Here is a 12,443-nt window from a genome sequence, read left to right on the forward strand (position 1 = left end):
AGCTCCCTTTGAAATTAGCACTGGAACTCCCAGTGATTTCAATCGGGTTGAGCTCTTGCATCTTCCTTTTCTCCGTGTTTGCTTCCAGGACTCCTAATGGAAGCAGATCCACAAGGCTGGCAAGAAACAGACAGCCTCCCACAGCGAGCCGTGCCTGAGCGAGGGACAGCGGCCCTCAGGTAACAGAGACCCAGAAACCATTTCAAACGAGACTGCCTTTATTTAAAAAAAAAAATCCAAATAAGTTAGCAAAAATAACAATAAAAAACCCCCATCCCGTCAACTCCACACAGCGCTCAGTAGAAAAGACCCCGATGGCAGCATTTACATGGCTCCTGCGCCTGCAAAACGCCAACTGGCAAAGGAAGTTGGTCAAACAGCATCTTTAAAAAAAATAAAAAAACTCCACACACAAACATTGGCCCCCAAAGAAACAAACTTCCACAAACAGGGAACAAAACACAAAGCACACGCTGGAATCCTTCCTTCTCACATGGAAGTCGTGTTGCTTCTGCCCCCCCTCCCTTAAGTACCAGTTACAATAAATCATGTCAAAATGCTTTGATCAGTCACTTCTAGCCCTTTCTTTCAGAGAGGCCGAGAACCCATAACTCCTATTGAAGTGGGGACTCAGCACCCCTGAAAATCAGGTCACCAGCTTGTGTATTAATGTAGGCTTCATTTTAAACAGCCGGTTTATCCTTTGTCTCTTAGCTGACCAAGTGGAAAGACTCTGCAATGATTAGGGAATTGGATAAGTGGCTTCACCAGTTACAGTCTATGACTTTGGACAGGTAAATACATTTTCCAGTGTCTGAAGAGTTCTGGTGCCATATTTCCACCTCATTACCAGCCGGGGAAGACTCTGAAAAGCCCCAGAGGCTTCCGCCAGCCTCAGTTTTGAACCCTCTCTTCTTGGAACGTGACGGCCACATCCTCCACCGCGATGCTTTCAACAATTGAGGACAGGGAGTGGAGGTTGTGGTCTTCAGAGGACTCGTCATTTAACAAGTGATCTACGGAGAGCAAGAGAGGAAACCGAATGAAGGGACTTTGGGGACCAAACTGCCAATGGAGGTGACTGAGGGAGACCCAAGGGGAATGGCCAGGATCCCAGCAGCTGTTGCAGCTGCAAGGAAAGGAACTAATCTGTTCAGGGCCAATGTGCTGTCCGGAAAGCATTTGCCTCGGTCATGAAATGTCAGAGATGGGAAAACTCACTCATCGGGTCACGCACACCACGTCTTAACAGAACTGGGTCATGAGAACAATCAGAGACTGGAGAACACTGAAAAGATTAGGACTGTTTCCTCATGTCCCCTCTTATTCATCTCCTCTCAGAGGTAGAGTGTACAAAATAATTAATAATGTAATAAAGGGAGATAATGTCTATTCACAAAAAGTTACATGAGAGCAGGGGGATGTTCAATGAAATTGAAAGACAGAAGATTCAAAACTGCTAAAGGAAATCCTTTTCTCACTCCAGGAGTGCCTGGTAGAACTCACTGCCACAAGATTTCATTGATTCCAAAGGAGTGGCAGGATTCAGAAAAGAGTGAGACATTTATAACAAGGTTAGCCTAAGCTGACCTGTAACTATGGGGCCATGAGGGCAGGTTATCCCATAACTGCTAGTGCAGGTTTCTCCCTCTGAAGCAGCTGGCACTGGCCACTGTTAGAAACAAGATACCAGAGTAGCTGGACCCTTGGTCTGATCAGTCTGGCAATTCCTAATTTCCTATTGTCTCATGGACACCTCCTCTCTTGTTAGCAATTACTCTACCCCCACCCCCCACCCCCTCCCCACCGCTCCCCCAATGCTGTGGGAACATCAACACTTGCTGACATGGGAAAAGGCCTTTCAGGAAGCAAGGAATATGGCTGGTTGAAAATTTTCCATTAAATCTTCTGTCCAACAGTAAATTGGGTTTTTAATTAAATGAAAAATGTTCAGGTAAAGTATCTGCTTTATGAGGAAAATTTACCATTTTTTGTTGGAAAACCAAAAAAACACACACCCCAAACTGAAGATTTGCAGCAGAAAATGGTTTTTAGCTGAACATTCTTCAGTTTTCAGAATTTTTGTTTTGGTTTGGTTTTTTTCCAACAAGAAGTCCAAATTTCCCCTGGAATAAAGCATGCATTTTTCCAGTCAGCCCCAGTCCTGAATGTATTTCGAGATGATATGAGTTAGCAGCTGGAACTAAGGAGGAACCAAAACCAGTGGAGCAGCTGCTTTCTCCATTGCCAACTGCAAGTGGGCCCTTCCATCATACAGCCTGTGTCTTAAACCTGTGTTGCATCTACCCTGAATCAGGGCAGTCAGAATAACCCAGCATGATGGCCTGACAGACAGGAAAGAATATGGATAGAAAAGAACAGGCCAGTCTGGGGTGTGTGCTCTGCTTACCTCCAGGGTGACTGCTGAACTCCAGCTGGGTGCTCCACTCTGGGCTGCAGGAGGCGCTGTTGGACCCACACTCACTGGCCACCTGTAATTAGGAGGAGACAATCACCATTAGGGTTACTCATGCAAAGAGCTCTACCCTCACACTGGGTCATCTCCCAGGTGTGCTCTGAAATGCTCTACTCAGTTGGCCCAGATGGCCCTACCTCACCTCTCCCTCAATCCCAGTGAGAAAAGCAAACCTGTTTTAAAACGTTCAGTCCATGTAGAAACACACGGCCACTGTCTCCAACCTGCTCAGAGTGAGAAGTCCTATACTTTAAATATTAATTAAGAATCCAAGCAACGAGCTCCCAAGGTGGATTGTGTGAGATCCATTGGCAAGGATTGGACCTTGAAAAGAGTATCCAGATCTCATAAGTGGCAGCTCAGATCATCAGATCATTAATGGTTGTTTTGTGCTCATGGGAGCTGAGAGTGTGTGAGCAGGATTAGGGTATTGTTGTTCTACCTTAACAGGTCCCATGATGGTCTAGCTCAGTCCTTAGGAATATTTTTGTCCCTTGGAGCTCATGACAGAATCTCCATTCCTGGGATTCAAGAAAGAACAGGACAGTAAATTGGACCCTGACAGGATCAGCTGTTGTGAAGGACAATAGGGGCTTTAACTCTGGTGAGTCTTTCTACACATCTGTGTAGGGTCAATTGTTTACAAGCCTGGGATTGGGAATTATACTCGTTGCATATAAACAGACCTGTCACCTAGACTTCTAGACACTATCGTAGGGGAGACTGGGACGGGGGAGGAATAACAGAAGATGCCATTGGGTAGGGCTACACTGGGGTTGGAGGTCATGCAACAGCAATCCCCACTCCTTAGCCCCGCGCCGGGCTGGTCTTCACTAGAGATTTTTATCTGGAGTTAACTGAGTGCTAATTGACTTGTAGTACTTAACACAGTTGTAAAGGCTGGGATGGACCAACTACATGTTTGATCAAGGCTACAAACACCACTAGGGATTAGCCTAGGGTTGCTTCTCCACCCAGTGGATCATGACCCCAGGGAGGGAGGGAGGGAGTGTCAGAAAAGGCAATGGGGCCCAAGGGGGCATTGAAAATGTTATTACAATCTCTAAGCAAAGAAAATCTTGCTCCCTCACTGCTGATGTTTCAAAGTCGAGTACTGTCTGCCGCCCTCTCAAGAGTCCCACACAAGTACATTCTATAGGCATAGCATTGACACATTAGTTACTCTTGCCTTGCAAACGTAAGGGGGTTCGCAAATATTTCACTTAAAAGACTGGGTTACCAACCTGAAAAGTTTGAGAAACACTGGCCTAGGGTGAAGATCAAATGTAGCCTGGCACAAATGTGTGTGGGGGGGGAGGGCGTTGTCCACATCACCTTTTTTATATCTTGAGATAACTGACAATTCTTTAACTCCAGGTAAAAAGTCTAGTGAAGACATATGCCCCTTCTTTCTTCTCACACATTAAACAGGGAAACAGTGCGCGAAATCACTGGCATTTATACAGACTGATCCGCTCCCTTGGGTTGTGAAGCTGTCTTCACTGCAAAAAGAGGTATGTTTTTCTGTCAAGATAACTAACTTGAGAGAGCAATCTTGATGTAAAATCCTGGTGTAGATAGGACACTGTAGTTTTCACTTCGATGAAGCAAGTTGTGGTAAACTCCAGGAAGGGGAGACAGGCTATAGGATTGATCTCATCTAGCTATATGGAGGTAAAAGCTACTTTTGCCTTGTCTCCACAACATTTTTACATCAACGTAACCAGCTTGAAATAAAAATGCCCCAATTCTTTGCAGTGAAGGTATGACCTGCATTTGGAAAGACGTTATTGTTTAACAGAATCAAAGCCATTAGTGAATCAAAATTCATCTTCTCTTGTATTTTGTTTTTCTGTGGTGATTTACATTGTTCCAATTATCCAGTAAGTTAACCCACAAGCACGATATGGTTGAAAAATGGTAAGTATTGTCCAGGGAAAAAATTCAAACTTTTCCATGGGTTTTTTTGAAAATTATTTTTCTGCTAAGTGAATTGAAATGTATGTTTGTTTTGTTTCAGAGAGAAAAGGTGGGTGACATAATAGCTTTTATTGGCCCAACTTCAGTTGGTGAAAGAGGCAAGCTTTCGAGCCACACAGAGCTCTTCTTCAGTTCTGTTTCATGTTTAATTGAATATGTCCATTTTGTTTGGGCTTTTCATTTCCTTGGTTTTTGTTTGTTTTATCCCCAGGGGAAAGGGAGAGAAATGAAAAATATGGAGAAAAAAACTAAAAAAACCCAAAAAACAATTTAAAAGGTCAGTTCATAACAAAACAATATGAATTTTTCAGTTTGACTTTTGTCCAAAAATAGAAAAATGTCATGGAAATTCATTTTTTTCACAAAAATGTTAGATTTTACATTATACACTTAAAGTAAACGCTTTCAATCAGTCTTACCAAGGAGTTGGGAGGAGGAGAAGAGGTAAGGAGGCTAAAATGGGTTAAAGAAAAGTTAGTAGTCCTGACAGTTTAACATAGCACTTGCCTGGTTCAGGTTGTTTTGGTAGCAAATTCCAATTGAGCATACGTTCTAGTTTTCATGCCTTTGTTCCTATAGCTTTGCCTCATCTGGTTGTTTACTTGTGGAGATTTTTCTTAATTTTGATCATTATAATGAAAGAAAAGTAATGAAACAAGAAAGAAAAAAACATTTCACAGCCAGATCTGCGCCTCGGGAACTGTGATCCATAGAGCACGGGCAGCAAGATATTGCAAACAAAGAGCTCCTCCGGTGAGGTCCTGAACACCCTCAGCTCCTGTTGACCACAATAGGAATGCGAAGGGTGGTGAGCCCCTCACAGGATTCAGCCCAGAATGCATTGCAGTCTTTACATTTCCTAAAATGTGCAAAAAAGTCATGGAAGTTTTGCAGTATTGACAAGTCTTACATTTTTATCAGGAGTCTCATGATAGTCAGTATTTTTCCTAAATCTCCAGCTCCTGAAGTCAAGTGACTACATGGCTATATCAGCTGTCTGTTGTTGTTGTTGTTTTAAAGTAAGTTTCTAGCCCCGGGGGTTGCAGAGAAAAGCTTGACTGGAGTGTAACTCTAGTGGTTGAGAAACCAGGGGGCAAATAAAAAGAACCCAACGTGTATTATCTTTTAAAAATCTAATCATTTTTAAGACCGTCTTGTTGTTGTGGTGGGTACTGACCAGAGCTGGGCAAAGAATGGATTTTCCAGCTCACTGGCAATTCCAAAACATTTAAAAAATAAAACAGTCTTCGGTCAAACTGAAAACAAATGTTTTCAATTTTTTTAGGAGAATTGAAAAGTACAACAAAAAATTCAATGTGAAACAAAAAAATGGACCTAGCTCTAGCCCTGACTCACGAGTTTTGAATGTGTACGGTTGGCCGTTCTGGTTCTGAGACTCCGGGTTGGGCCCGGATGCCCTTGTGTGGCACTTGGATGGGCACACAGAATAAAACAAATGTGCTAAACAGGTGGCCTCTTTCCCAGACACACCACGTCCTTTTGCCCTCTCCTTTACACATGCGCGGGGGCTTGCCACTCAAGTGCCATCTGCTGCAAAGACAGTTCCAGGTGCCAATCGCATTTGCTGGAAGGATGTGCAGACATTTGCTCTTAACGTGCCTGGCTCAGGGACCTTTCTATAAGACTAGCAGAGGAAGTTAACTTTTTTTTATTGCCTAGAGCATTTACTGCCCAAATATTATGATCCAATATATACACCAGATTCTCATTACACGGCATCTGCTCTAGCCACACTGAGTCCAGGCACAAGGCTGTTTTGACAGAGCAGAGCAAAGCACCGAGGACATACTGGTGAATCTGCCCTGACACATCCACCTGGAGGAAGACATCCTATGCACAATAAAGTGACTCTTTCCTGGGCAATGCCATCTTGCAGGGACTGTGTCTTGTTTCAGTCTAAGCCTTTGTGAAAGGAGAAGGGCGGCGCTTGCCCATGCAGAGAGGAGCATCTCAAGATCCCTCTTGGTTTGCTTGTTGGCATTATCAGCAGCCATGAGTTGTACCTGAGCTTGGCCTAAGGAGGAGCCTGGGGGGTTCTTGTGGAAGGGGTTAGAAGGCATAGCAGGCATTTAATACTGAAGAGTAATACTGCTTTGCACCCTGTGCCCATGTGGCTGCTCGCACTGACCAGGGGATTGTCACCCGCTTTCTTGACTGGGCTCCACATGCCCCTTTCTGGGTCACTTTTGCCAGTTCATTTTCAGATGTCACCAGCCTCCACTGTCAGCCCTTCTAGTCCATCTTCCCCTGGACTAGGAGGCAGGGGGTGTAAATGCAGGGAAGTGGTGGTCACTCTGCTCCCTCTCTATGGGCAGGGGCCGGCTGTGGAAGCTGCAGTCTCTCTATGGGCAGGGGCCGGCTATGGAAGCTGCGGTCTCTCTATGGGCAGGGGCCGGCTATGGAAGCTGCGGTCTCTCTATGGGCGGGGGCCAGCTATGGAAGCTGCGGTCTCTCTATGGGCGGGGGCCAGCTATGGAAGCTGCGGTCTCTCTATGGGCGGGGCCGGCTGTGGAAGCTGCGGTCTCTCTATGGGCGGGGTCTGGCTGTGGAAGCTGCGATCTCTCTATGGGCAGGGGCCGGCTATGGAAGCTGCGGTCTCTCTATGGGCGGGGGCCAGCTATGGAAGCTGCGGTCTCTCTATGGGTGGGGGCAGGCTATGGAAGCTGCGGTCTCTCTATGGGCAGGGGCCGGCTATGGAAGCTGCGATCTCTCTATGGGCGGGGGCCAGCTATGGAAGCTGCGGTCTCTCTATGGGTGGGGGCAGGCTATGGAAGCTGCGGTCTCTCTATGGGCAGGGGCCGGCTATGGAAGCTGCGATCTCTCTATGGGCGGGGGCCAGCTATGGAAGCTGCGGTCTCTCTATGGGTGGGGGCAGGCTATGGAAGCTGCGGTCTCTCTATGGGCAGGGGCCGGCTATGGAAGCTGCGGTCTCTCTATGGGCAGGGGCCGGCTATGGAAGCTGCGGTCTCTCTATGGGTGGGGGCAGGCTATGGAAGCTGCGGTCTCTCTATGGGCGGGGGCAGGCTATGGAAGCTGCGGTCTCTCTATGGGCGGGGGCCGGCTGTGGAAGCTGCGGTCTCTCTATGGGTGGGGGCAGGCTATGGAAGCTGCGGTCTCTCTATGGGCGGGGCCGGCTGTGGAAGCTGCGGTCTCTCTATGGGCGGGGTCTGGCTGTGGAAGCTGCGGTCTGTCTATGGGCGGGGGCCGGCTATGGAAGCTGCGGTCTCTCTATGGGTGGGGGCAGGCTATGGAAGCTGCGGTCTCTCTATGGGCGGGGCCGGCTGTGGAAGCTGCGGTCTCTCTATGGGCGGGGTCCGGCTATGGAAGCTGCGGTCTCTCTATGGGCGGGGTCTGGCTGTGGAAGCTGCGATCTCTCTATGGGCGGGGGCCGGCTATGGAAGCTGTGGTCTCTCTATGGGCAGGGGCCGGCTGTGGAAGCTGCGGTCTCTCTATGGGCAGGGGCCGGCTATGGAAGCTGCGGTCTCTCTATGGGCGGGGCCGGCTGTGGAAGCTGCGGTCTCTCTATGGGCGGGGGCCGGCTGTGGAAGCTGCGGTCTCTCTATGGGCGGGGGCTGGCTGTGGAAGCTGTGGGGTCTCTCTATGGGCGGGGGCCGGTTCTGGAAGCTGCGGTCTCTCTATGGGCGGGGGCCGGCTATGGAAGCTGCGGTCTCTCTATGGGCGGGGGCCGGCTGTGGAAGCTGCGGTCTCTCTATGGGCGGGGGCCGGTTATGGAAGCTGCGGTCTCTCTATGGGCGGGGTCTGGCTGTGAAGCTGCGGTCTCTCTATGGGCGGGGCCGGCTATGGAAGCTGTGGGGTCTCTCTATGGGCGGGGTCTGGCTGTGGAAGCTGCGGTCTCTCTATGGGCGGGGTCCGGCTATGGAAGCTGCGGTCTCTCTATGGGCGGGGTCTGGCTATGGAAGCTGCGGTCTCTCTATGGGCGGGGTCTGGCTATGGAAGCTGTGGGGTCTCTCTATGGGCAGGGGCCGGTTATGGAAGCTGTGGGGTCTCTCTATGGGCAGGGGCCGGTTATGGAAGCTATGGTCTCCCTATGGGCGGGGCCGGCTGTGGAAGCTGCGGTCTCTCTATGGGCGGGGCCGGCTGTGGAAGCTGCGGTCTCTTTTGGGGCGGGGTCTGGCTATGGAAGCTGTGATCTCCCTGGGCAGGGGCCTGCTCTGGAAGCAGCAGCTCCCTGGGTGGGGCGATGGGAACTTACCCCTGGCTGCGAGGCAGTGCTGCGGTAACGCAGGTCCCTCTGCTCCCGCTCCTGCTGGTTGAGGGTGCTGAGCAGACTCTGCAGGCGCTCGATGTACTGGATGGCGCTGCGCAGGATCTCCACCTTGGGCAGCCGTTGGTTGGGGTTCAGTAACGTGCTCCGTTTCAGGGCCTCGAAGGCCTCATTCACCTTTTTTAACCTCCGCTTCTCCCGCAGGGTGGCGGCGCGGCGCCGGTCGATGGAGACCGTTTTCCTCTTGCAGATCTTGCACGCCCAGGGCAGACACTGGCCGGGGCAGTGCTCAGGCAGGGGCGAGCCCTTCTCCTCCAGCCCTGTCCTGCCCTCCGGACACAGCCCCAGGCCCGGCCGCTCCTGGTACACCCCCTGCTCGTAGCCCTGCAGACGGGAGCTCAAATAGTTTTCGCCATCATAAAATCTCTGGTCTGGAAAGAAGTAAGGGCTGGTCTCGAAGAGCTCCATGGGCAAGCGGCTGGCGGGGAGCAGCCTCCTCAGAGTGTGTGGCTGAGCAGCGGCTGCTCTGTCTCCTAACACCAACTGTTTGGTGGCATTTAAACCCTGGCGCTGGCATTAAATCACAGAGATAAATATAGAAAAACCTAAAGGAAACCTGAGCCTGCCCTAAGCTGCTGCCTCACATCAAAACTTGTCCATCTGATTTCATGTGCTCTCCCTGCGGGGATTAGGCTGCCCGGGGCTGTGCTGCGTCTGGGGGGGGAACGGGGGGGCTGGCATGTGTTGGACAGCGGCTCGGCCACCTCGCAAACAACGGCCTTGTTTGAGTCCTTCTCATTTCTTCTCTTTCCAGCGATATTGATGATCAGGCTGCACCCAGGGCTGGCAGCTCCACACTGCATTCCTGCATCATCTGCTGCCTTCAGTTACTGCTCCAGGCCAGGGCCAGGGCCAGGGCCAGGGCCTCACAGCACGGCCCAGGGCTGGGCCCAGCCTGCACTGAGGAGAAAGGCCAGCTCAGCTCCCAGCTCTGACAGGGGCAGGCCCTCGAGGTGTCCCTCACACACCAGGCCCTGCCTGCACTGCCCCATGGCACAGGCTTGTACTGCCTCTCCCCTCACACCCCACACTCTGCCTTGAGCCTCACACTCTGCCCCTCCCCTCATTGCCCACCCCACCCTTCCCTTCCCTTCACGCCCCACTCTGCCCCACCCCTCACATCCTGCCCAACTCTGCCCCTCTGCTCATGCTAAACCCTTCCCTTCCCCTCACGCCCCACTCTGCCTGGAGCCTCACACACTCTGCCCCTCCCCTCACATCCTGCCTCACTCTGCCCCTCATCCATCCATCCATCCCCCTACACACCTATCCCTCCCTCCTCAGACTCACCCATCCATCCCTCCCTCCCCCTACACATCCATCCATCCATCCCCTTCCACACTCATCCATCCATCCCTGCCAATACTCATCCATACCTCCATCCCCATACACACTTATCCATCCAGTCCCCTACACACCCATCCCTCCCTCCTCTCACTCATCCGTCCATCCATCCCTCCATCCCCCTACACACCCATCCCTCCCTCCTCACACCCATCCATCCATCCATCCCTGCCAATACGCATCCCTCCCTCTAGCCCCATACACACTTATCCAGCCAGCTCCTTATATACCCACCCCTTCCTCAGACTCATCCATCCATCCCCCTACACACCCATCCCTCCCTCCTCACACTCATCCATCCATCCCTGCCAATACTCATCCCTCTCTCTAGCCCCATACACACTTATCCAGCCAGCTCCCTATAAACCCATCCCTCCCTCCTCACATTCATCCATCCATCCATCCATCCCTGCCAATACTCATCCCTCCCTCCATCCCCATACATACTTATCCAGCCAGCTCCCTATACACCCATCCCTCCCTCCCCCTACACACCAATCCATCCCTCCTCACACTCATCTGTCCATCCATCCCTCCCTCCCCCTACACACCAATCCATCCATCTCCATACACATCCATCCATCCATCCACCCCTACCCATGGTCATCCATCCAGCCAGCCCCCTACACATCCTTCCATCCATCCCCACAATTGCCCAGCCCTTCCCGCAGTGGTCCCCAAACTCTCCATCCTCCCCATTATATTGCTCCCAGCAGAAACCCTAGGAAACAGGCCAGTCCCCAAGGTGCTGGAGATTAGTCAGTGTCCTGTGGTTTATTATTAAGCATTTGTATTGTGGTAGCACCTAAAGGCCACAACCAAGTTGGGCCTCACTGTGCTAGGCGCTGTAGAAACATATAATGAAAAATAGTCCGTGCCCCAGTCAGTATTCGTGCAGAGCAGCCAGGAATCCAGCTTTAAGGCTAGATTTTCCAAAGAGCTCAGCAGGCTGGCTCCAGAACTCTTTTGGGAATCTGGCCCCACATCAGGGCACGAATCTCAGTGTATCCCCTGGGAAGGGTGAAAAGCAAAGCGAACAGTTGTTCCAAGGAGGTAGAGATTTTGTGCTGGATGTTTACAGTGGTAAGCGATCCCCTCCAACAGAGGTGAGCATCTTATTGATACTAACACTTCCTCCTCCTCTACCATCTCAAACAACTGGGCAGACGTTAACTAAGGGAGCTTCTCCACTCCCCTGTGTGCCCCCAATTTGCAAACTGGGAAACTGAGTCACTGGGAAACTGAGTCACTGTGTGCAAACAGCAGTGCCAGGATTTTAACCCGCGTCCTAGCTCCTAGCCACCTGCTCTGGCCACATCCCTCCATCTTTGTCTTTAGTGTTGATTATTTTTGCATTAAGAACGTAAAAAACTTCCAACCATCTCCTCCAATTCGGGGAGAGCCATTCTCCTGCTCCAGGCCAAATACCAGCTGCGGGATTGGTCAGTGGAAAGAATGTCAGCGAAGGGAAGGGCAAAATGCGATCGTATTTTCCTTCCCCAAATCCCCACCCGCAGTGGGAGGAACTTGCAGTTTAACATTCACTTCTTAACCCCTATGCTTAAACTCTCAGTGACTTCAGGCCGACCTTGAGCATATTTAGAATCTGCTGCTGGTACAGGCAGAAATCAAAGCTGCCAGCAGTTTGTCTCTAAGGACTGGCCCCTTTCCGGTGTCCCTTACTGATCTGCGACCACTGGAAAAGTGGCACCCATTCAACTTCTAAAAGGAGGCAGAGTGTCATGAGCCGGAGGATGGGATTGTGGCCCTTCCCAGTCCAGATACTCCCCATTGGCATGTGAGATTTTCCATTACCAGATAGGCACAAAGGTCACAGAAGGCCCCCATAGGCTGGTCCAACTCCCCAACTCCGTGAGTGTGTTCTTCTGACCTCTGAAGTGTGCTTACCCCCTACCCAACCCCACCCCAAGTGTGCTATCCACTACGCCATCCCCTCCGTAGGATTGGAGCACCCTACAGGATTTAGGACAATTTTGTCTGATCCCTTCCCGGCTCACTGTCCCAGCAGCTGCAGTCCATTTGAGCCTTGTCTGAGTCTGACCCAGACCAAACCCTCTGCCAGCATCACCCCCGATGGTGATTGCTGTTGGTGGAAGCCTTTAAAACTTTGCTCACAACAGTATGGGGAACTGGCAGAAACACAAAGGCCTTTAGATAAGGTGCTGAAAACAGCAGGCCCTATGTCTGGGCGATTCGTAATCCAATCCCCCTTGCTCTGAGGGCTAAACCTCTGTCTGCCAAGGAAGTGTGGAAGTGTCGTAGCATCTGAGGTTTCATGGCAAATAGTTACACAAACTATAAAACTGTTGGAAGAAC

At 50.7% G+C, this 12,443-nt stretch overlaps 1 protein-coding gene across 1 annotated transcript; it reads right to left on the minus strand.

Annotated features, from left to right (window-relative positions):
* Positions 1 to 200: 200 nt before the first annotated feature.
* MYOG (myogenin) lies at positions 201 to 9,269 on the minus strand. The gene is made up of 3 exons (XM_005309932.4): positions 8,691 to 9,269; positions 2,411 to 2,492; positions 201 to 1,016 (listed from the first exon to the last, which is right to left on the minus strand). The coding sequence occupies exons 1-3, from the start codon at positions 9,168 to 9,170 to the stop codon at positions 895 to 897; spliced, it is 684 nt and encodes a 227-aa protein (XP_005309989.1). The 5' UTR covers positions 9,171 to 9,269; the 3' UTR covers positions 201 to 894.
* Positions 9,270 to 12,443: the final 3,174 nt, after the last annotated feature.

The sequence above is a fragment of the Chrysemys picta genome, chromosome 4 (assembly GCF_011386835.1).
Source record: "Chrysemys picta bellii isolate R12L10 chromosome 4, ASM1138683v2, whole genome shotgun sequence".
Lineage (NCBI taxonomy): Eukaryota > Metazoa > Chordata > Testudines > Emydidae > Chrysemys > Chrysemys picta.

What these genes read in the sequence shown, in the direction of transcription:
- MYOG (XM_005309932.4), bottom strand. Translation starts at nt 9,170, where the DNA reads ATGGAGCTCTTCGAGACCAGCCCTTACTTCTTTCCAGACCAGAGATTT. An exon ending in GCACTGCCTCGCAGCCAGGG is followed by an intron (nt 2,493 to 8,690) that starts GTAAGTTCCCAT and finishes TCCTAATTACAG; the next exon opens with GTGGCCAGTGAGTGTGGGTC. An exon ending in GTTCAGCAGTCACCCTGGAG is followed by an intron (nt 1,017 to 2,410) that starts GTAAGCAGAGCA and finishes TGCTCTCCGTAG; the next exon opens with ATCACTTGTTAAATGACGAG.